Source organism: Sinocyclocheilus rhinocerous, unplaced genomic scaffold, assembly GCF_001515625.1.
Source record: "Sinocyclocheilus rhinocerous isolate Xijiao unplaced genomic scaffold, SAMN03320098_v1.1 scaffold1458, whole genome shotgun sequence".
Classification (NCBI taxonomy): Eukaryota; Metazoa; Chordata; class Actinopteri; order Cypriniformes; family Cyprinidae; genus Sinocyclocheilus; species Sinocyclocheilus rhinocerous.
This window is the reverse complement of record NW_015633180.1, coordinates 174,439-196,526: the sequence shown is the minus strand read 5'-3', so window position 1 is coordinate 196,526 and position 22,088 is coordinate 174,439. Positions and strand designations below refer to the sequence as shown.

General features: G+C 36.8%; 1 protein-coding gene and 1 pseudogene across 3 annotated transcripts in view; both read right to left on the bottom strand.

The window, feature by feature from the left end:
• Positions 1-11,821, bottom strand: part of LOC107743367 (adseverin-like) — a 14,056-nt gene extending 2,235 nt beyond the window's left edge. Inside the window, exons 1-16 of one of the 3 annotated variants that reach the window (XM_016556547.1) lie at positions 11,641-11,821; positions 8,711-8,865; positions 8,201-8,362; positions 7,322-7,471; positions 6,711-6,800; positions 6,328-6,460; positions 5,492-5,580; positions 5,105-5,186; positions 3,693-3,826; positions 2,944-3,077; positions 2,758-2,848; positions 2,310-2,480; positions 2,061-2,235; positions 1,878-1,993; positions 1,701-1,778; positions 892-952 (exon numbers count right to left, since the gene is read on the bottom strand). In XM_016556547.1, the coding sequence (XP_016412033.1) occupies positions 892-952; positions 1,701-1,778; positions 1,878-1,993; positions 2,061-2,235; positions 2,310-2,480; positions 2,758-2,848; positions 2,944-3,077; positions 3,693-3,826; positions 5,105-5,186; positions 5,492-5,580; positions 6,328-6,460; positions 6,711-6,800; positions 7,322-7,471; positions 8,201-8,362; positions 8,711-8,865; positions 11,641-11,821 (2,002 nt within the window). Of the gene's footprint in view, positions 1-891; positions 953-1,700; positions 1,779-1,877; positions 1,994-2,060; positions 2,236-2,309; positions 2,481-2,757; positions 2,849-2,943; positions 3,078-3,692; positions 3,909-4,213; positions 4,303-5,049; positions 5,077-5,104; positions 5,187-5,491; positions 5,581-6,327; positions 6,461-6,710; positions 6,801-7,321; positions 7,472-8,200; positions 8,363-8,710; positions 8,866-11,640 lie in introns of all 3 variants that reach the window. The other 2 variants (XM_016556548.1, XM_016556549.1) reach the window with 2 other exon arrangements.
• A 6,183-nt stretch (positions 11,822-18,004) lies between these two features.
• The window catches only part of LOC107743366 (coiled-coil domain-containing protein 18-like), a 40,085-nt pseudogene continuing 36,001 nt past the window's right edge, over positions 18,005-22,088 (bottom strand).

Here is a 22,088-nt window from a genome sequence, read left to right as displayed (position 1 = left end):
GCGACAGCTGCAAATCACGTCGTTATTGGACTGCACGAGTTATGCATGCATAAGGAGTTAATTTTTTTATCACCCTAATTAGATTATGAAGAATGATTTGTTGATCTTGTTTTCCCTTTAATACATAGCACCTTCCGCAATATATTTTTCAATTACTTTCAAAAAGTGGTAGGGACAATATCGACCCTGGCAAAAAGTGGTGGGGACATGTCCCACCCGCAAATTACGCCTATGATTTTGAAGCCTAAATACAATCGGCACAAATAAAAAGCTAAAGTTAGGCTATAAACGAACTACGTCTTAAATGTAACTACCATTAAGCTTCTGACAACTCTTTTGATCTTAACTTAAAATCTATAACTTAGAAAGTCTCAGTTAGAATAGTTTGCATGAGTGTGAAAATAAGGAGACTACTGAGTAGAGAAGTTTATTTGTTGGGCATGATGAAGTTTAAGGTCCCTGACAACCTCTCTTGTCCCTTTTAGCCATTTGTTAACAACCGCCTTTTTCAAGACAAGTAAAAGCTTTAAAAATCATGAGTGGAGCATTACTGCCGTAGAATAAAATGGAAAAATATCTTAAGCTTGTGTTAACCAAAATCCAGTTCCAAAAATTCAATGACCTCAGGACGACTGAACTGGAAGTTCAAAAATGCTAACTTTCAAGTTTTAGGACTCATTCCTGTAGAACTCAATTAACTGAACATTCTGTTACTATATTGAGTATGGTATATGACTGGAATTCTGTATTGACCAATCAGCATCCAGGAGTGGAAAATGTTTTATGATGGAGGATAATGTGAATGGTTCTACTCAAGGTAAGGAAAGACAGAAAACTTAACATTCAATGTTTTATCTTGAAAAAAAATGATTTTGTAAACATGTCACACACCTATTTTTGGTGACTCCCTTTTTTCAACTTCATTGGCTTCTTTACCAATCCAAAGGAAGATCTAGAAAGAGCAGCAGTTCTTCAGCATTACAGGCCATTAACTATACATGTACTAGCTGATACAAACTATGTCCCAATTCAGAGGCTGCATCCGTCGAAGGCTGCTTTTCAAGACCGATCACCGTGGCACAACAAAAGCTGTCCCATTTCAAGACTCCTTAAATGATGGCCTCGAAATGCGCCCTTCGTTTCCCAGGACACAAACGATACAACAAATGGATCCTTCATGGCCCAGGCTATCCCAAGATTCATTGCGCGCCAGTGATGACAGGATTTTTTTGAGAGAAAATGCCAGATTACCCCGTTTTGTTCTCAGACAGTTGAATAAAACTCCAGTACAAACGTTACTGCTGCTCATCAGCTACAGCAGTCCTCCGTAGGCTAGACTGCCCCATTTAACAATGCACGGTTCGACCTTCACAGACTTTAAAGATGTGGCCTTCGAAGTCTGTGTCCTTCTAAGAATGCATCCCCTGAATTAGGACATAGCTACAGTCTATATTTATTTAGATATTTCCATTACTTTTCAAGATTTTATTATTTTCCATGACTTTCCCAGATCTAAAAATTTATACATTTATTATATTATTTATAATTAATAAATAAATAAAAATGAGGGAACATGTTAGATCTGGGAAACAAATTAGTCATCTTGAAGCCCCATTAGAAGTTTGCTGAGACCCCCTGGTTGAGAACCACTGGTCTGAACTACATTCAAGTGGACTACTGTACATCCTGCATCAACTCACCTGATCCCAGGTGTCAAGCAACATGACATCATCGGTAGCCAAGTCTGACTGAGTGAAGTCTCCAGGAACTTCCTCAACCTGAGAAAACGAACAAGACATTCGATCCATGACATCAACATATTTACAAAACGCAGCTGTCCTCCAGCTTGCCTGTGTGTTTCTGTGACTCTCACTTACCACAAGCCGGCCTGTCTTATTGGAGCAGCCGAACAGACGTGGTGGTTTGGCCATCTTTTGTAGAGTTGGAGATGTCTGGTACTCCTTCTTCCCGCCCAGAGCCGACCAGAATCCAGCTGAAGAGAGAGTTATGTAAGAAAGGAGTTCATATAATATATGATAAAAAACATGGCAGACTCTCACCTGGTTCTTTACCCTCTACCACATCAGTGGATTGTCTTCCCAGCACACTTACAACATACTTCGCTGCGACCATTTCTTCCTCACTGGCACCTGCGCCTTTCCAAACAAACACACAATCTGGCGACTTCAGCACAAATACGTCATTGGTGTTTAAGTTGGAAGCAGATGGTTCAACCTATAATGGAAGTTATATGTGCTCAATGAGAAACATTACACTATATGTATGAGAGTATTTAGAGTGTGACTAACCTCGACAGCGCGTGTGGCTCTAGAAGAGCTCTGTCGGATGTGGAAGAGGCGCATACTGCCTGTCTTGGTCTGGCCGTCTTTGCGTGAAGTGCCTCCACTATGGATGATCATAGGTTTGCCCTTGAACAGACTCATCAGATGGGGGGGCTCTTGACCCTGTGTTACTCGCACCTGAGCAATTTATTGAGATGGATAAAATCATTTTAGCATTTTTTTTAATGGTGGTACATGTGACTACAACTGATAAAAGTCACAACAGACAAACTAGGTTAATTTAATGGCTCTTCTGATCAAGATCACACCCTGGTGGTTACCATCAAAAATACAGCAAATTTCTTGGCTTTCTTGTATTTTATAGGCTTGCCCAACCCAAGTGGCATGAGAACACGTAATAATTCTTGGGAAATCATAAAGAATTGTACAAGTTGGTTCATGCAAAAAGTCTCACCTGAACTGGAGCTCCTCCCATGGAGTCATCCAGCTGGACCGTAAGGAAGGCAGAAGCTGCCAGCTCATCCTGAGTGCTCTTCAGCCCCTGCCTGTCACACATCACATGTATGCTATAAAATTACACTTTGTTCATATGAAACACACAAAATATACTATAAAGCCCTATAAACACATATGGACTGACCAGGTGTAGATGATATGCTGCTCCCTACTTCCCTGTTTATAACTGTAGAGGATCAGGTAACAGTCTCCCCCAAAGAACTGACCGTAAGTAGAGGGATCCACTGGGACACGGTCCCCTCCCTCCACACGCCAGATCTGACTCAGACAAACATGAGTGTTAATGACAGACTGATTAAAGAACATTTCCTATACGTATAAGCAGGGCACAACTTTAATCCTCAATCCTTCAAGCACCAAATGCAAGAAAGCATTGGATTTGCTATTTGCAAGGAACTGCAATGTAATATATGGTTTAAATCCAGTTGAAAAATTATATTTGGACCCTCACTGATGTAAGTGACATGGAAAGATTTCTAATCCCATTCTAATTCTTTTTAAATACCATTCTCATAAGGAAAAAAATATTATATTTAGGCTGGGTGGCCACTTTATTTGCTGGAATTAGTTTAGATTTTTAATTATAGTAGAGCTGTATCATGTTTATCAACTCAAAATCAAAAGTTTGGGGTCCTCAAGATGTTTTTTTTTTAAAAGATCAAAACTACAGTAAAAAAAAAAAACTACTTGATCAAAATTACAAGTTACATTTTGTCAGGATTCTCTGATAAACAGAAAGCTAAAAAAAAACGTATTTGACATAGAAATATTTAGTAACATTAAAAAAACTTGCCAACCCCAAACTTTTGAATGGTAGTGTATCTACCTGTCACTGTGAAAGAGTTTAATTTTGATGACCAAAATTAAATTTACCTGGACTTTTCCAGAACCATCATCAACCATGTTGTGCTGGGCTGCCATGGCCTTGTTGTTATGGAGGCTGGAGGCATCGAAAGGAATCTGCTCCACATGGGCTATTTTGCCTATGGTGTAGGCCTTGGTAGGACCAGTGGTTTGGTCCTTGTCCTTCCAGTTAGAGAAGAACTGCTTGAACAGGGTGGTCTCGCCCCCTGCAGGAAGCACCTGGATCTACAGCGTCAAGTATTGAAGGTACAGCATCAGTAAACGGGTCATTAGTTCTTCATATATACAAACCCTGAAGAATGTAGTAAACATATCTTCAGTCATATTTTATGTAAGATTATATATGAAATCAGTACGTCTAAATAAATAAATATTTTTGTAATCGTTTACATTGTTTCTAAATGCAGATTTCTACAAACCAGAATATTTAAATGGTAAAAACTCAATAACAAAAATAAAATGATAAATAATGGGTCCATTTCTTTGATTGTAAATATTATGTGTGTTTAAAATCTTCATTATGTATGTACCTGTGTTTTACTAGAGTAGTTCTTCTCTTTGATGAACTGCTCTGCTGCTTTCATAGCCGCTTTGCGCTCAGATGTGTTAGCATTTGGTCCTGTTGGCAAAGGGAAGAGGCATATGTTTAATGAAGCTCTTTCCTTTTTATGAAAAATATGTGGCACATTTAAACAAAGGGCCCCTAGTGATCTGTGTTGCATGTCAGAATTATGGAAAAAGATGGTATCAGTCTGACATCTCTATAATAAGATATGAGAGATATAAGAACTGATATAGGGCAGATTCAATGTCTAAACAGATACAATTGGCTGTTGAATAACATTGTTTAAAATAGTGTCATCATTTACTCAACCTCATGTTGTTTCAAACCTGTATGCATTATTTATTTTGTGGAACAGAAAAGAAGATATTTTGGTAACCAAAATGTTTTGGGTCCCATTGACTTACAAAGTATTTTTGTCCATGCTGTGGAAGTCAATGGGACCAGAAACATTCTTTGGTTTGGTTATCAACATTCTTCAAAACTTTTTTGTGTGTGTGTGTGTTCCACAAAAGAAAGTAAGTCATAAATGTTTGGAACGCCATGAGGGTGAGTAAATGATGACACTATTTTAATTTTTGAGCAGTCTATCCCTTTAATAGCATGCATAGTCTTGATGACATCAGCCAAAAAGTAAAGTTGTTTTGTGTGGAGTAAGTTAATAGATTTGTACGAGTTCTTTGGAATAATGTGCACCAATGAACTATGCACAATAAGAGCATCGATGTGTGTTAGGAAAGAAAATAGGATTAGGTTTTTTTATGTTGGTTTTAAAGTTAACAACTCATGCACATTGAGACACACCTTTCCAAACAAATACATTCTTATCAACTCCATTGTCCAGGATATAGCACTCAACCAGTGGTTTGGTCCTTGTCCTTCCAGTTAGAGAAGAACTGCTTGAACAGGGTGGTCTCGCCCCCTGCAGGAAGCACCTGGATCTACAGCGTCAAGTATTGAAGGTACAGCATCAGTAAACGGGTCATTAGTTCTTCATATATACAAACCCTGAAGAATGTAGTAAACATATCTTCAGTCATATTTTATGTAAGATTATATATGAAATCAGTACGTCTAAATAAATAAATATTTTTGTAATCGTTTACATTGTTTCTAAATGCAGATTTCTACAAACCAGAATATTTAAATGGTAAAAACTCAATAACAAAAATAAAATGATAAATAATGGGTCCATTTCTTTGATTGTAAATATTATGTGTGTTTAAAATCTTCATTATGTATGTACCTGTGTTTTACTAGAGTAGTTCTTCTCTTTGATGAACTGCTCTGCTGCTTTCATAGCCGCTTTGCGCTCAGATGTGTTAGCATTTGGTCCTGTTGGCAAAGGGAAGAGGCATATGTTTAATGAAGCTCTTTCCTTTTTATGAAAAATATGTGGCACATTTAAACAAAGGGCCCCTAGTGATCTGTGTTGCATGTCAGAATTATGGAAAAAGATGGTATCAGTCTGACATCTCTATAATAAGATATGAGAGATATAAGAACTGATATAGGGCAGATTCAATGTCTAAACAGATACAATTGGCTGTTGAATAACATTGTTTAAAATAGTGTCATCATTTACTCAACCTCATGTTGTTTCAAACCTGTATGCATTATTTATTTTGTGGAACAGAAAAGAAGATATTTTGGTAACCAAAATGTTTTGGGTCCCATTGACTTACAAAGTATTTTTGTCCATGCTGTGGAAGTCAATGGGACCAGAAACATTCTTTGGTTTGGTTATCAACATTCTTCAAAACTTTTTTGTGTGTGTGTGTGTTCCACAAAAGAAAGTAAGTCATAAATGTTTGGAACGCCATGAGGGTGAGTAAATGATGACACTATTTTAATTTTTGAGCAGTCTATCCCTTTAATAGCATGCATAGTCTTGATGACATCAGCCAAAAAGTAAAGTTGTTTTGTGTGGAGTAAGTTAATAGATTTGTACGAGTTCTTTGGAATAATGTGCACCAATGAACTATGCACAATAAGAGCATCGATGTGTGTTAGGAAAGAAAATAGGATTAGGTTTTTTTATGTTGGTTTTAAAGTTAACAACTCATGCACATTGAGACACACCTTTCCAAACAAATACATTCTTATCAACTCCATTGTCCAGGATATAGCACTCATCTAGGGAGAGCATCTCCTGCTTGAACGGGCTAGTCTGGGCCACAACAGATGTTTTCATGGAGCCAGAGGCATCTGAAATCTAGAATAACAATGATAAACCACCGGACAGCAATCAGGCATGAATTAAAGAGAGATAAATAAAGGTGATGAAAGCTTAAGAAAAAAAGATAATGAGAAACACAAGGTTTTGTCCTTGTGTGAATGATGTAGACAGTAGTTTAGGCTTTACAGCTGTCAGCTGTAAATGTACAACAGTCTACATAAATAATTAAGATGGTAAATACTCAGAACTGAGTTAAAATATAAGTAGAGATAATAGTCTTTATTACCATGTACAATGCTGCCTTCTTCTTGTTGGAGGTTTCCACTTCCTCATTGTCTGGAGCTGCTGGGGTGATGCTGGATTTGGGCCCAAGAACCTGCGAAAGGAAATACAAGATTAAAACCCATATGGGAACAGCAGGGCTTTATTTCCAACAACACGTATCTAATGCCAAGTGGACTGAATATTGAACCCTATGCTGAATGACCTGATAGCAGACTGAATATTTGGCACGCAAACTCATCCTCTCTCATTAAACGCATGATGGATGCTTTCTCATTAACACAACACACAAGCCAGAGCCAGTTCACAAACAAGCAAGCCATTGTGCCAAGTTTTACATCAGTCCTGGTTGATGGTGCCCAGACCCTAATGTGTGGTTATTCAGCATCCATGAAAATGTACCTCTGTATGTCATTTTATAAAAACAGGCATATCTTGTTTAGTGCCAGCTTTGATTTAACATTTTGCACTTAACCAGCAAACATAGAGAAATACATTGTAAGTGATTTTAAAGTGGATATCTACCCATATTGTTCATATTGTTGAGTAGATGAACAAGATGGTGATTGAGCGGAAATTGTTACAGGAAAAGTCAAGCTTAAATCTTTCGCTCACTTTAGTAAGAGCATCTGGTTCAGCCCCATCCTCCACCATGATCAGCTTGGCCCTGCCGTTCCTCTCATTGTCCCGGATATCAATGGCCAACTGGGAGGCCTTTAGACGTTCAAAACGATTGCAGTCACTGCCGCACCACTGATAAATTTCCTAACGGAAAATGGGAAAAGTGTCTTCAGAATGAATCAAATGTACACTACCATTCAAAAGTTTGGGGTCAGTAAGATTTTATTTTGAAGAAAAAAAAGAAAGTAATAATTTTATTCAGCAAGGATGCATTACATTGAATTCAAATGGTAAAAATTGACATTAAATATTTTGACATAACTGACATTTCTTATAATGCTTATAGTGTTACAAATATTGAATGCTACTTCTTTTGAACTTTCTTTTCATTATAGAATCTTTTAAAAAAACACTTATTTTCACAAAAAAATTAAGCAGCACAACTGTTTTCAACATTGATAATAATAAGAAATGTGTCTTAAGAAGCCAATCAGAATATTAGAATCATTTCTAAAGGATCATGTGACACTAAAGACTGAAGTAATGGCTACTGAAAATTCAGCTTGCCATCACAGAAATAAATTACACTTTAAAATATATTGAAATAGAAAAAAAGTGATCTTAAATTGTAATAGTAGTGAAATCTTATTACAATTTAAAATAACTATTTTCAGTGAGCAAAAGAGTTCTTTCAAAAACATTAAATCATACTGACTCCCAACTTCTGAACTGTAGTGTATATTAAAAAAATTATAGTAAAATATTTTAGTATATTTTAAAATATTCAAATGTGTTCTATTGGCAGCTCTAGTTGTTATAGGAAAGTATAAAAAATAAAACAAAATGATTTCCAGTCTGGTCAGTCATCAATACCTTCCCCAAGTCTACGATAAAGCAGTCTCCTTTGTTGAAGCTGCTCCAGGACATCTCCACCTCAGTGGCTCTGATGGCCCTCCTGCCCTTGATGTGCAGCAGACGCTTCACATCCACGTCATTGGTCAACACGTGATGGAAGCCAGACGCAACCCCACCTTGCTGAGGAGTCAGGAAAGACAGTTGACTCATTCCATTACATAAAATGATACTGGGATAATTGCCAAAATAAAAAGTAAAAAACAAGCAAAGAACTAAGTGCAAACCACTCAGCAGAGTGCTTCTCAAAGAGCCATGCAAACTTACTGAGCTAAGCAAATTGCTGAATATAATGGAAAGAATGTGCCATGACTAAACAGTAATGGATGTTTTAGAGCCATAATTGATTCTACCCTGGTGCTTCTACAAAGTAAAACCAGCAGGAAGACTACTTTTGCATTCTCACTGCAAGATAATGATAAACTCTACTTCTAAGAAGGGTTATTTTCATTAAAGCAAAGGTGAGTTTACCTTATATTTGATGCCAGACTTGAAGTAGCCCAGGAAGGTGAGCGACTCGTTGTTTTGGACCTCACGGAATTGAACCGGACCACCACCGAGAAAGTCATCCAGCTGTGTGGCGAAGATAGCTGCAGCTCCACTTTCATCTTGAGAACACTCATTCCCTGAAGAGGAGGGAAATAATCACAGGAAAATTCATGAAAAGGCTTGCTTGTTTGTGCTATCTTATTAATATCTTTTAAAAAAATAAATAAAAAATGCAATTCACACATCTGATAATGTATGATAAGCATGTTTTGTCTGTATTAATTTTTTTTATATTTTTTGATGAATATATGATCAATTGCCATGATGAATAAAAATGCTTGAAAAGAAACCTTAAAGCCCCTGTAAAGTCAATATTAAGTATGTGTTCTGAGTTTGTCACACCACAGAAAAATGTATTATTAACCACTCAGCCAAATTTGAATGATAAAAAAATCCGCTAAGTACATAAAATAAGTTATCAAAATCGCTAAAAAATGGGTGGTATCCTCTGCTCTCAAACGTTGGGGACGTGTTCGCTGTCTGCGCTGAAACCACGCCCACTCGAGGGAAAGCTGCTTTGATTGGTCTGATGGCCCAGTCTGTTGTGATTGGTCTACTGCGTACAATGGGTGTCGGAAACGATACGCCCATTGCCATAGTATTCTGTATTTTGAACGCTCGATAGAAAATATAAACATCTATTATTTATCATACTTGTGATTCAGTCAAGTAATGGCATAATAGGGGTCTCTTAAAGTGCCCCTATTATGCCATTTCCAATATTGCCTTTCATGCAGTGTGTAATGTAGCTGTATGTGAATGTAAACGATCAGCAAAGTTGTAAAGTTGAAAGTGCACGATAAATAAAGTTATTGTCTCCCAAAATAAAGAATCAACTCTCTAGCCTAAACGAGTCGTTAGTAATTAGAATCTCACTTCACATTTGCATTTGGTAACACATTTGCATAATTCCTGCCTATATTCTACATTGGCCGGCAGCGAACAACTTGACCCCGCCTACAAACATGGAATTTTACTGACGGCTGCTTCTCTAATCTCGGGGAGTTAAAAAAAAAAATCAACGCGGGAGTTCAATGCGGGATTCACTAAACGCTTGATCTTGAAAGATGGCTCAGTAACCTGTTTATTTGGACCAGCTGGCTCCACTGAATCACAAGTATGATAAATTTGTAACATTTATAATGCGTTTAGAAACAATTCTAAGAATTGACTTTACAGGGACTTCAAGTAGTTTGTAATATAATATGTAATAATGCAATATAAAAAATATATTAACAAAACTGCTTCTACGATGTGTAAGCATTCATGTATTCAATGTTTAAGGAAAATTATATATATATATATTTTTACTTTTACTGAGTCATTAAATTGATACATTTCTCAAAAATCTAAATTAACTTTCACTTCTTTTAAAATATTTTCACAATACTTTATCATGGACACTCTCATACAACTTTCACACAAAAGCAACATACAAAAAAACAGTGAAAACATGTTTAAGGTTAGATGCTTATGTTAGTGAAAGAAAAAACCTACAGCTTACAGGAACACTCAAACTAACTTCACTTGCCAAGCAGCACTAGCAGTGGATCTGTCTTTAGCAAAATAAGAACCAAATAAAAACCCCAAAGAAGTCACATGGAGCACATTATGAGATTTTCCACTCTGTGTCCTCAAATAAACCTTTTCTTCTCACATTACAGCTCCATTCAAATGTCTAAGAACTATTATGGTTTGGAGCACGTCTGAGAGCAAAACAAGTAAGTTTAAATCACTGTCTGGGTGGAACAAAAACAGCATCTCACTGATCAGTCTCTGGAATTAAACAGGAAACAACATAAACTAATTGGGCTGAGAGCCAACGTTTGATGCATTGCCACGAAAACATGTGAAGGCACACTGTAGTCTGTGGAGATGACTAAATACCCTTTAAGTGACTACCCTTCTAAGGTATGCCATCTGTACATGATCAAAGTGCAATTTCAGAATTCTTTATATTTCTGTGAGCTAATGGTGGAAGCTCATGAGAATTCACAGCATTCATAAAAAAGTAGACAAAAAGTCCCCAGACTGCCTACTATTTCCAGCAAGATTCTGAAGTGTGCATCTGATGGACACATTAGGCCACGGCAGAGGATTTGTGAATGTCAGTTATGCAAAACTGAGGCTGTGTCAACTGCAGGTAGGTCACATGACAATGGCAACATGGTGAATGTAGTATGGATTAGTACACAAATTCATACTATATAGAACATACTTTTTAACAGTTCAAAAGAAGTACTTACTCGGAGTATGTGATTTAGAACGCAGCCAGTGACTTGTTTTGTTCCTTAATGAATCAGTGTTTTTGAATGAATCAGTTGAATGAATGACTAAATGACCCATTCATAAAGACAGACATTTGCCACATCTATTGGTGCACATGTACCAGTAAATTTCTGGAGAAATTTGGTCGAAAAAAAGGTCTAATGTCTACCATCAATAGTGTAGTGATGTACACCACCAAGCAACTTTCTGTTGGTCAGTGCAGAAAATTCAGGTGACCAACTTCTGGTCAAATATGCATGGGGAAATATTTTGCCTCATATAAAATTGCCACTCTGATAGAAAATACAAAAAAAGCATTTCTTTGTAATGGCCCATTACATAACATACATTTCTCAAGAGCTAAACAAAACATCCTAGCACTCTCTTATAGGAAAAGCAGCATTAAAAATGAAATGAAATGACATGAAACTGAAAAAGACAGACAGGCCATATCCTTCCTCATCTAAATAAAGCACATTAAAAACATATGTGGTTTACCATGTGTTAAAAGATATATTCATATTATTGTACATCTATAACTAAAATGCTTCTATTCTATTCAGACCACCAGGTGTGTCTCTTACCCATCCACATGTGTATATAGTACGAGGGTGCGGTGGTGGTGTACAGCAGGAGGTAGGCATCACCAGTATAGAAGTTGCCATAGAGATTCTTAGGCACTGGCTTCAGGTCCATGTTCTCAATGCGCCATATCTGCAGACCAGGAGCTTTCCCTGCAGTCTCAAACTCCTTATGGGACACCATGGTGACTGAAGGAGATGCAGAAGATAAAAGGTTCAAAATAAAATTAAGATAAAAGGTGTCTTTTCAGGGCATTACATCAATAATGGGAAATAAGAAGCATCTGTTCCTCTGAGAATGCTCTTGGTAATTGCTTGAGAACTCTATGAAGTCTGAATCTTTATAAAATCATATATATATAATCAGTTCTAATACATAAAAAACTCAAACTTTCAAATAAAACACCTCCCTAAGGCTTTCACTGGCTAATCTAATAAAACTCAAGTTCTGTAAACAAGGGTGTTACAAGTATATTTAGTAGTTATACATAGTTTGCCTAATGTAGCAACAGGAAAGCAATGACCACACAGTACAAGAGCAATGACAAACATTATAGGTTTACTGAAACATTGTCGGCAAACTTGAATACATTTTCAGACCAGGAGCTTTCCCTGCAGTCTCAAACTCCTTATGGGACACCATGGTGACTGAAGGAGATGCAGAAGATAAAAGGTTCAAAATAAAATTAAGATAAAAGGTGTCTTTTCAGGGCATTACGTCAATAATGGGAAATAAGAAGCATCTGTTCCTCTGAGAATGCTCTTGGTAATTGCTTGAGAACTCTATGAAGTCTGAATCTTCTGACATCTGTGATTCTGGAATCACTGACTCCCATAAAACATACAGTCTGGCACAGCATGGGGACTATCTGCACCATTTACTCACATGCAAAAACTCAGATGCAAATGTAATGCACCATACATTACACCTCTGTGCCTGTGTGACAGGATAGATAAGACTGAGCCATTGAAAAGAGGATCTTAGTCGTCATAGGAAGGATAAGGAAGAGAAACACATGGTCAAGGTTATAAACTTGGCTTACATGCTACCTAAACTGAACTAACTGAAGAGTCAACATTAGTATCGCTCAGAAACTAATCTAAACATTTAACAAGGTGTTATGCTTTTCATATAGTAATCAATAAAGGATACATTCTGCATTCTTCAGTCATGTTAATGTTAAGCCGTTTTTATGCTAGTATACAAAATAATAAGCCTCCATGCCATTGGCCTATCTACAGCAAACACTTATGTTTTTTTTTATTTGTTGTTGTTTTCCATTTGAAATATTGTACATATAGGACATGGCTTTGAAGCACAGAAACCACAATCCATGCAAATGTATTTCCTGCAGCAGATGTAAATGGCTCTCTGAGTAACTTAATTAGACCATGTCATTATATTATTAGTTCGACCTGTTTCAGTTATCAAATTAATGCAGTGGTGTAAGTCTCTTATTCTCAACCAAGGGTGCATTTATTTGATCAAAATACAGTAAAAAGTATATAGTCAACATTGTTGCTATAACCAAAAACGACCAAATGCAACTTCACAGATGCATATGCATAAGTGTAGCAATGACATGCATTTCAGATTTTGCATAACTACAAATCCTGCAAAGATTTTTTTATGTCCTTTTATGTCCTTCCTTCACTGCTGTACTTTACTGTATTCAAAGCCTGTCAGTTTTCTGAGCATAAACGAATCACTGTACTACTTTAGTACGGACAGCAAAGTTGGACTTTGTCTTATGAAGGTGGAAACGTGGCATGCATTAAAGAACGTTTTCCATCTGGATAACAAATATTTAGCAAACAGGGCGTTACTATGTGAGCGCAGAGTTAACATTTATATGCTATCATATATTGTTACTTGAGGACAGTAAAGAACACTCCATTCGTTTAGTTTTCATTATAGCCAGTGAATTTAAAGCGATATGACGTACAAACTGAATATTGAAAACAACTTACGAGATTGTGGCAGATGCAGAAATCTGTCAGTGCACGAGAAAAAGTGATGTGTTGTCAGATAAAGTGTAGTCTTTCTTTACCAAATCCGCGATTTAACTGGAGGGAGTGTCTGTAAAACAGGGGCGTGTATGAACACACGGTGATCTTTCAACACAGTTGTGTCTCAAAACCTGATGTCAGCCGACTATCTATACAACATTTTTGGGCATTAGACTCATGATGAATGCGTATATGATGACAATAAACAAACAAACAAATAAATACAAATAAAACAAAATTAATTAAATCAATCAATAAACAAACAAACAGCACACTAGGTTTTGATATAGCCTTTGCATCTTTGGATTAATATGTGATTCTAAAAGCTTATGTTTTGTGAGATCCCGGCAAACTTGAATACATTTTGAGCTTCTGATACAGGATGCACTGCATAAGAAAATGTCTTCTAGGCAAGGACCTTGCAAAATGGCAGACAAAAATCATATAATGTAAAATAAGAATCAGATGCTGCTTTTGTGGGTTGCCTACCACTGAAATGGTGGAGAGTTTTGAAAGAGCTTGAGAGCTTGAAACTTGAAACATCTCCCATGTGCTTGCAATTAACCCACAGACATGAAAGGCAATTTGAAATAGCATTGCATTTATTGAATATAAACTCTCAGATAAGAGCTGAAAATTATATTACAGATGGACATTATTGTATTTTATACATTTTAAATGTTTTACGATTTTCTCATTGATTTCAACTCAAAGACATTTACAAGCTCATATTTCTTACTTCCTGAAGTAAAACATGCATCTACAACACTTGAACACTAATTTCTACTTTTGCAAACAAACATGTTGTTCAAAAATGGTAACTGAAAACCAAAAGCAAACTGACCATTGGAGGTTGAGACAGAATGTGAAAGCTTCACTGTTAACCACATAAAATGAGAACTTTGTTTCTGCATTGAACTGCTTAGTAACATCATTCAGAAATATTTACCAGATTATAACCATGATCATAAACTGTCTGCAAGCAGAGCTGATGAAGAGCTTATGTTAAAGCTGAACTGTCAAGGTAAATAATCAACGGACAGATGGCGAGTCAAAAAGCTCTCCGGAAGGCAGTGGATTTCCGGGATTAAACTCTTCTGCAGTGTGATCATGCTGGAATAACTGTGACTCATCAAGCCTATGAAAGCAACAGCTGTGGATATCTGCCCAAAAAGGTGGGTGACAAAAGTATGCAATTAAGATGAAGGGGCTGTAGCAATGTCAATAGTCAAACAAAGAGAGGGAATCACCAGATAACTTTATTGTCTCATGGAAACTGTTGCCATGACTGCCATTGGGGACTTCTCCATTGTAAAGGTCAAGTTAACATGAGCTAAAGGCTGCAGAGAGGAGATTTCCAAGACACTGTCACAGATAACACAAGAAAGACACTGCTATGGAACTGAAACACTGTATATATTGTATATATTTGTCTGCCCTGCTTGCAAGCCCATCAGATGGTCAGGATGTGGTCTAGTAGCTATTACAAATGTTCCACCAAGAAAACCCTGTGCTCACGTGGGAGTTGTGGGTTTGAGGCCATACAATTCTATTGTAATTGTTATACATAATGTAAGGTCTGTTTAAAAAAAAGGAAAAGTTAGGAGGAAGTGCGCAAGGTGATAAAGCTTGTGGAGCACAGCTTTGTTTGGAAAGTAAACTTTTCTACATCCGTTTTCTTATATGCTGTATATGTCCATTCATTTAACGCTCACATCCCCTTATAACATACTCTTGAGTAAGAAGACTTAAGCATACTTTTAAAAAGGTTATTTATTACAGAAATAATATATTTATGTGCAAACTGGATGTACCTGGGATTGAACCCAATCAAATATTTCTGGAGAAACCTGAAAATGTGCATCTGCCCCCATCCAACCTGACAGAGCTTGAGAGGTGAACAGGTGAGGTGAAGAATGGCAGATAATTGCCAAATGCTGATGAGCAAAGCTTGTCGCATCAAACAAAAAAAAAAAGACTTGAGGCTGTTAAGATGCTTCAGCGAAATATTTAGTTATACTTATGCAATGTACTTATTTCAGTTTTTTATTTTTAATAAATTTACGAAGTTGTGACAATTCTGTTTTTGCTTTGTCAGTATGGTGTATGGAGTGTAGATTGATGTGGGAAAAAAAGTAATTTAAAGAAGTTTATCATAAGGCAGCAACATAAAATGTAAAAAAAAAAAAAAAATTAAGGGGTATGAATACTTTCGCAAGGCACTGTATATAAACACTTAATTGCATGTAATTGCAATTAAATGAAAATGATTACAGCTTAAATTTATATTAAATGCAATTAGCTGAAATTTAGAGCTTTTCTGACCCACTGAAGAAAGAAATAATAAGGTCCTATAAAAGAAAAATGATTAAAGTGTACTGCTTTACAAGCATTTATGGTAAACTAAAATATACTTTAATACCAATTATATTCACACTTGCATGTCATGTATTTAAATATATTTGTAATTACACATTTGTAAAGATGAAGTTGCCATTTAGAACATTTAAATATATTAACTTTAGTTTAAACATGATATTGAATAACACTCTACAGTTAAATTGTAATCAGGTATTTACATATGCTTTGTAGTACCCATGTACCCATCCATCCTTCCAAAATTATCATTAACGGAGAGAAGCATTTCAGATACCTTGGCATTACATTGGACAATCATCTAAACTTCAGTCAGCATACTCTAAGCATCTACAAGTGTTGTCAACAGAGACTTGCACATATCTGGAAACTTAAACACTTGTCTGTTCAGCCTTGTCTCTTTCTTCTGTATCAAAGTATTACTGAGCCAGCTCTTACATATTGTGCCATTTGTTTCTATCATATGCTTACAGTTACTAATAGGAATAAACAAAAATAACTAATTTAGCTAGTAAAATTATTGGTATTCCTACCCCTAACTTATCAGACTGTGTCACTTCATCCATGATTCGGAAAGCACATATACAATCCTAAATGATCCAGCCCACCCACTCCAACAGTATTTCATATCCTTTCCTTCTGGCCACAGGTATAGATCACTTATGTTCAGAAAAGCCAGCTATAGTAATATTTTTGATGTGCTGATGTTAGTCAGCACATCAAAATAAGTATATTTCTTTAAAGCAAGTCTTGAAATTGTACACTTTTATTTCTTTAACATTAAATTATCTGCAGGTACGGTTTAAAAAAATATATGATTATAAGTATACAAGTAGACATTCAATACAATAATATGCAGTTTTTTTCACAAGAGTACACATATTACTAAAACCGTGACAAGAGTCGTGTGCCAGAAAACCAGATGTTCCTGCTTTGAAAGGACTGAAACAATGCATGGTTTCTGCCCTAAACACCACAGAACTCTCAAAGACACACGCAACACGATCAGCGTTCTGTCCTTCATGTCTTTTAAATCCACCTCATACAGGCATATACTGTACATGTTTTAAACAATGTTTTAATCTTCTTACTAGCTATGTTTAGTAAATTTGTTAAAGAAATTAACTAATGAATGAGGGGTTTCCAGATGAGAGAGCTCTCGGTACGTGCACATAGCACGAGCGCACTGCTATAAATCACCAATCTTTGACCACATCCTCTTCACTGCAAACCAAAGCCTCGTTTATGCATGCAAATGCCGCCTCCAGCATACTGAGAGAAAACAGAAGAAGTGATGCTTTGCTAGTGTTGAGTGTCTAGTGTTTTTATACTTTTTACCATGCTTTTGCATATACTTAATATTTGGAGCATCCTCTGAGGAGATCTGTTTCAGCATTGCAAGTTTAATCTTTATTTAATCTAGTTGTATCCACACAATGGCAATAAAGTTCTTGACTTCCTCCTGAAATGATGGTAAATTACACACCTGGACTCTCGGAGTGTTCGCTGGTTACAAAAACAGACACAATAGACCTGTCAGCCTGTGTCTGAGCAGCAAATACATCTCTACCTCCAGCAAATACCACACACACTGGTTGTTGTATCATTAAACAATGGGCCTGTGTAAACACACGCATGAGTGCACACATATGTAAACACAAATGTTCCTGCAAAGATGCACACACAGTTATTATTAAAAGGATGTGTGTTGTTGTGATACTAACTTCATTTAATCTATGGCACACTACCATGCTATATAAAGTACTGTGGTGTAAGACTGAAAAAAGATGATTCAGAATAAAATTATATATATAAAAAGGTTTAGCATGACAGTTTAACATGACAGCAAAGAGACATTTCTGAAGATCTAAAGATTTATTAAAGAATCAATCATTCACATTCACATAGAGAAATTTCATAAATTAGCATCATAAAATGTAAAACTAATATATATATATATATATATATATACAGACAGGCTTGATCATTCTACCAGACAAGCTCAAACACCTCTAGCTAAACCAAACTGATTCACAACTGAAGTGAGGTTAATGTAACATTTAGGCTTCATAAAATATTCATCTAGTAGCTCTGGGCAAAATAAATGAATCAGCAGGTTTTGGATGTCTAATAGTTGAGCAGTTCTCCTGTAAGGACAGACACAGTACAGCTGCCACCTCATTATGTTCCTGCAGGAAAAGCAAAAGATTTAGATTTTCAGAAAACTTGTAAAAAAAAAAATTTATTATTGGTGTTTGTTAATGCAAAATCCACCACAATGACACTATGATGTGGTCATGGACAACAGGGCAGTGCCATGTGATTGGTAAAGTAGAACTAGTTAATTACAGACCAATCTCGAATCTCCCTTTTCTGTCCAAGATACTAGAAAAGGTAGTATCCTCACAATTATATTCCTCCTTAGAGCAAAATGGTATCTGTGAGGATTTCCAGTCAGGATTTAGACCGTATCATAGTAATGCTGATGATACTCAGCTCTATATTTCTTCGCGGCCCGGCGAAACATACCAATTTGAACAACTAATGGAATGCATAGTCAATATAAAAAACTAAGAACTCCCTGTCAGTCATTCCAAGCTCCCTTTCAAAGCCACCCCAGTTGCAAGGATTCTTAGCTGCTCTAATGGTTCCTACCATGATTCGAAGCAGATCTCTTCATTTCATGAGTCTGCCCTATAGAGCACTTTTTAGGTTTACCTAGAGTGGACTTCTACAGCCCTGAATGTCAGCGGAGATCAGGACAACTAGATGAGACACAAAGACAGATCCCCAGTGAGGACCTTGTCCCCTAGACGGCCACCGGGACAAAACCACAGGAACCAGTTGAGTCCTCTGCACAATAGGACATTGCTGCAGCCTGGAATTGAACTGCTGGTTTCGTCTGGTCAGAGGAGAACTGGCCCCCCGACTGAGCCTGGTTTCTCCCAAGGTTTTTTTTCTCCATTCTGTCACCGATGGAGTTTCAGTTCCTTGCCGCTGTCGCCTCTGGCTTGCTTAGTTGGGGACACTTAATTTCCAGCGATATCGTCGACTTGATTGCACAAACACTATTTAAACTGAACTGAGCTGGATGATGACATCACTGAATTCAATGATGAACTGCCTTTAACTGAAAATTGAGTGTTTACTATTATCATTTTGCATTATTGACACAATATTTTCCTAATTAATTCTATACAGTTTCTTTGACAAAATCTGTATTGTTAAAAGCGCAATATAAATAAAGGTGACTTGACTTAAAGTGTTTTGAGTGTTTTTAGTTTGTTGCTATGCAGTTTCTAAGGTGGCGGCTTGCAGGCCCAAATCAAAAGAGCAAAATAAATGAAAGTTCATTCAAAACTGACTCATCCTCATGTTGTTTTAAACATGTATGACTTTAGAGAAACACAAGATTCTCTTATGCTCACCGCAGCTGCAATTATTTTATAAAAACATACAGACAACTCTAATATTGTTAAATATTATTACAGTTTAAAAAGTTTTTTTTTTCATTATTTTAATAAACTTAATATAACGGTTTAATATAACTATAGTGGCCATTACTCCATTCTTCAGCGTCACATAATCCTTAAGAAATCATTCTAATATACTAATTTGGTGCTCAAGAAACATTACTTATTACTATCAATGTTGAAAACAGTTGTGAACAGTCGTAATACATTTAGAAATCTTTGATGAATAAAAAGTTCAAAATAACAGCATTTATTTGAAATAGAAAACATTTGTACCATTATAAATGTCTTTAGAAGAAGAAGAAGAAGAAGAAGAAGAAGAATTTTTTATTTATATAGCGCCTTTCCATAGCTCAAGGTCACTTTTCATAGTGCAGTACAAAACATTTGCACACCCACATACACAATACATATTAAAAAGATACGTTTTTAGCTGAGTCTTGAAGGTAGACAAAGATGATATATTACAAAGTGTAAGGGGTAGCGAATTCCATAATGATCTGAGGGACTGGGCAGGAGAGTAGGAGTACAGTAAGTCAGACAGATATGGAGGCGCAAGACCATTTAATGCCTTAAATGCTAGAAGTAATATCTTAAAGTGAATACATGATGCCACATGTAGCCAGTGAATATCATGCAGTAGAGGAGTAATGTGAGCAGAACCCCTGGTGGAGGTGAGAACTCTTGCTGCTGAGTTTTGAACATTCTGTAACCTTGCAATAAGTTTTTTAGGCAGACCAAGAAATAGAGCATGGCTATAATCCAGACGTGATGTGATTAATGCATGAATTAAGATTTCAGCATCAGCTAGAGTTAGAGAAGATCGAAGACGTGCAATATTACGAAGATGGAAAAAGAGGTTTTAACAACTATCGTTTTTGATTAACTTAATGCATCTTTACTGAATTAAAGCATTTTAAAAAATCACTGACTGCATACTTTTGAACGGTAGTGTATTTAAAGGAATGTTTCAACTATTTTGTCTATATAATGAAAGTAACTGGGCTTCAAAACAACACTGGACCTCATTTACTTTCATTCAATGGACAAAAATCTTTTTAAAAAAGAAAGAAATTATGACAAAATTTTCATTTTAGGGTGAACTATGCTTTTAAGTATGAGCGATAATAAGTTAATAAACATTTAAAAATCCACTTGATTGTGTACACTAGATATGAGTATTGTTAAAAGCGCTATATAAATAAAAGTGACTTGACTTGACTTGACTTGACTTACGTTACTTGCCTGTTTTGTGGGTGCTGGTGTCACAGAGGGATTGTTGCTCTTGGAGGGCCAGAGTCTGGTTAACAAACCTCAGCATACCTGACAGAGAGTCTAGGTCTGGTTCCTCTGGTTGCTCTTGGTCCAGCATGTATGTGAGTGGATTAAAGGACATGTCTGTAGTGGAGGTGGCCTCATGAGTGCACAGACTCTGCCAGGTCTGGTCTGGGAAGGGGGGCAGCAGCATTGCAGCCTGTTCACTGGCTTTCAAACTGTCTGAAAGCTCCAGAGAGGTGTCAGAGGTAGTGTTCTGCCACAAGGAGATGCTGGAACGTGCTGAAGTGTTTTTGTGAGAGGGGGGCGGGGAGCCGTGAAGAATAGAGTCTTTGAGAGGAGGAGACAGAGGTGGAGGAGTGCTGGGTTTATGACGAAGTGTGATGCTGTGTAGTTCTGTGGCCCTTTCAAAGCTGGAGAGCTTGGCTTGAAGACAGGTGATCTCGGACTCCTAAGAAAACACAGTATAAGGAATGAGGGAAAAACCTCACAAAAAAAAAAAGAGTTCATGCTACTAGATGAATCATACATTAGCTCTGTTCCAAAACCTAGTGAGATGCCTACCTAGACAGTCGGGTATACAGTAAATAGTTAATTTAAATAAATAAATAATTGAATGTATCCATTTATTTTGTAAAATTCCATGAAAACACAGCCTTCATTGTTTAAAATATTTCACAGAATCCTATTTCTCACACTACAGTTGCGTTTAAATATCTCCTTTTTCACAATAAAATGTGCTATTTCAAAAAGCCGCTTTTCAAAATAATACGCTGAATTTATGAATGATGTCTATTTGATGAATCATGTATTTGTACAGGGCGTGGCTTCCTTCCATTGACAGACAGACGCATGACACGCATGCGTGATTTGTTTTCCCAAACCATTTCAATTTAAACCCGCCCCTCAGCCGATTCTAAAGATTTCATTGGTCATGTCAATCACAATGCTGATTCCCTACAACTAATACTAAACCCTAACCCTACCCTACCCCGGGGCTTCGGCCGTTCGTAACTACCTAAGGCCCAATCCCAATTCTACCCCTTAGCCCTTCCCCTACCCCTCCGTTTCACGCGTTCACGTGAAGGGGTAGGGGTGTCTCGATTCTCTTTTGGTTGGAGGGGTAGGGGTAAGGGGAAGGGCCAGATAGCCCTTCAAACGAAGATTTTTCGGGACTACACTTCAAACAAAGGGGTATGAATTATCTCAGTGTAAACCGGCTTCAGCGGCAACATGGCTGCCCGAGCGAACAAAAAGACACATAAATGTAAGCATTTTTGGCATTAATAAAGATTTTAACGAAAAGTAATCATTTGT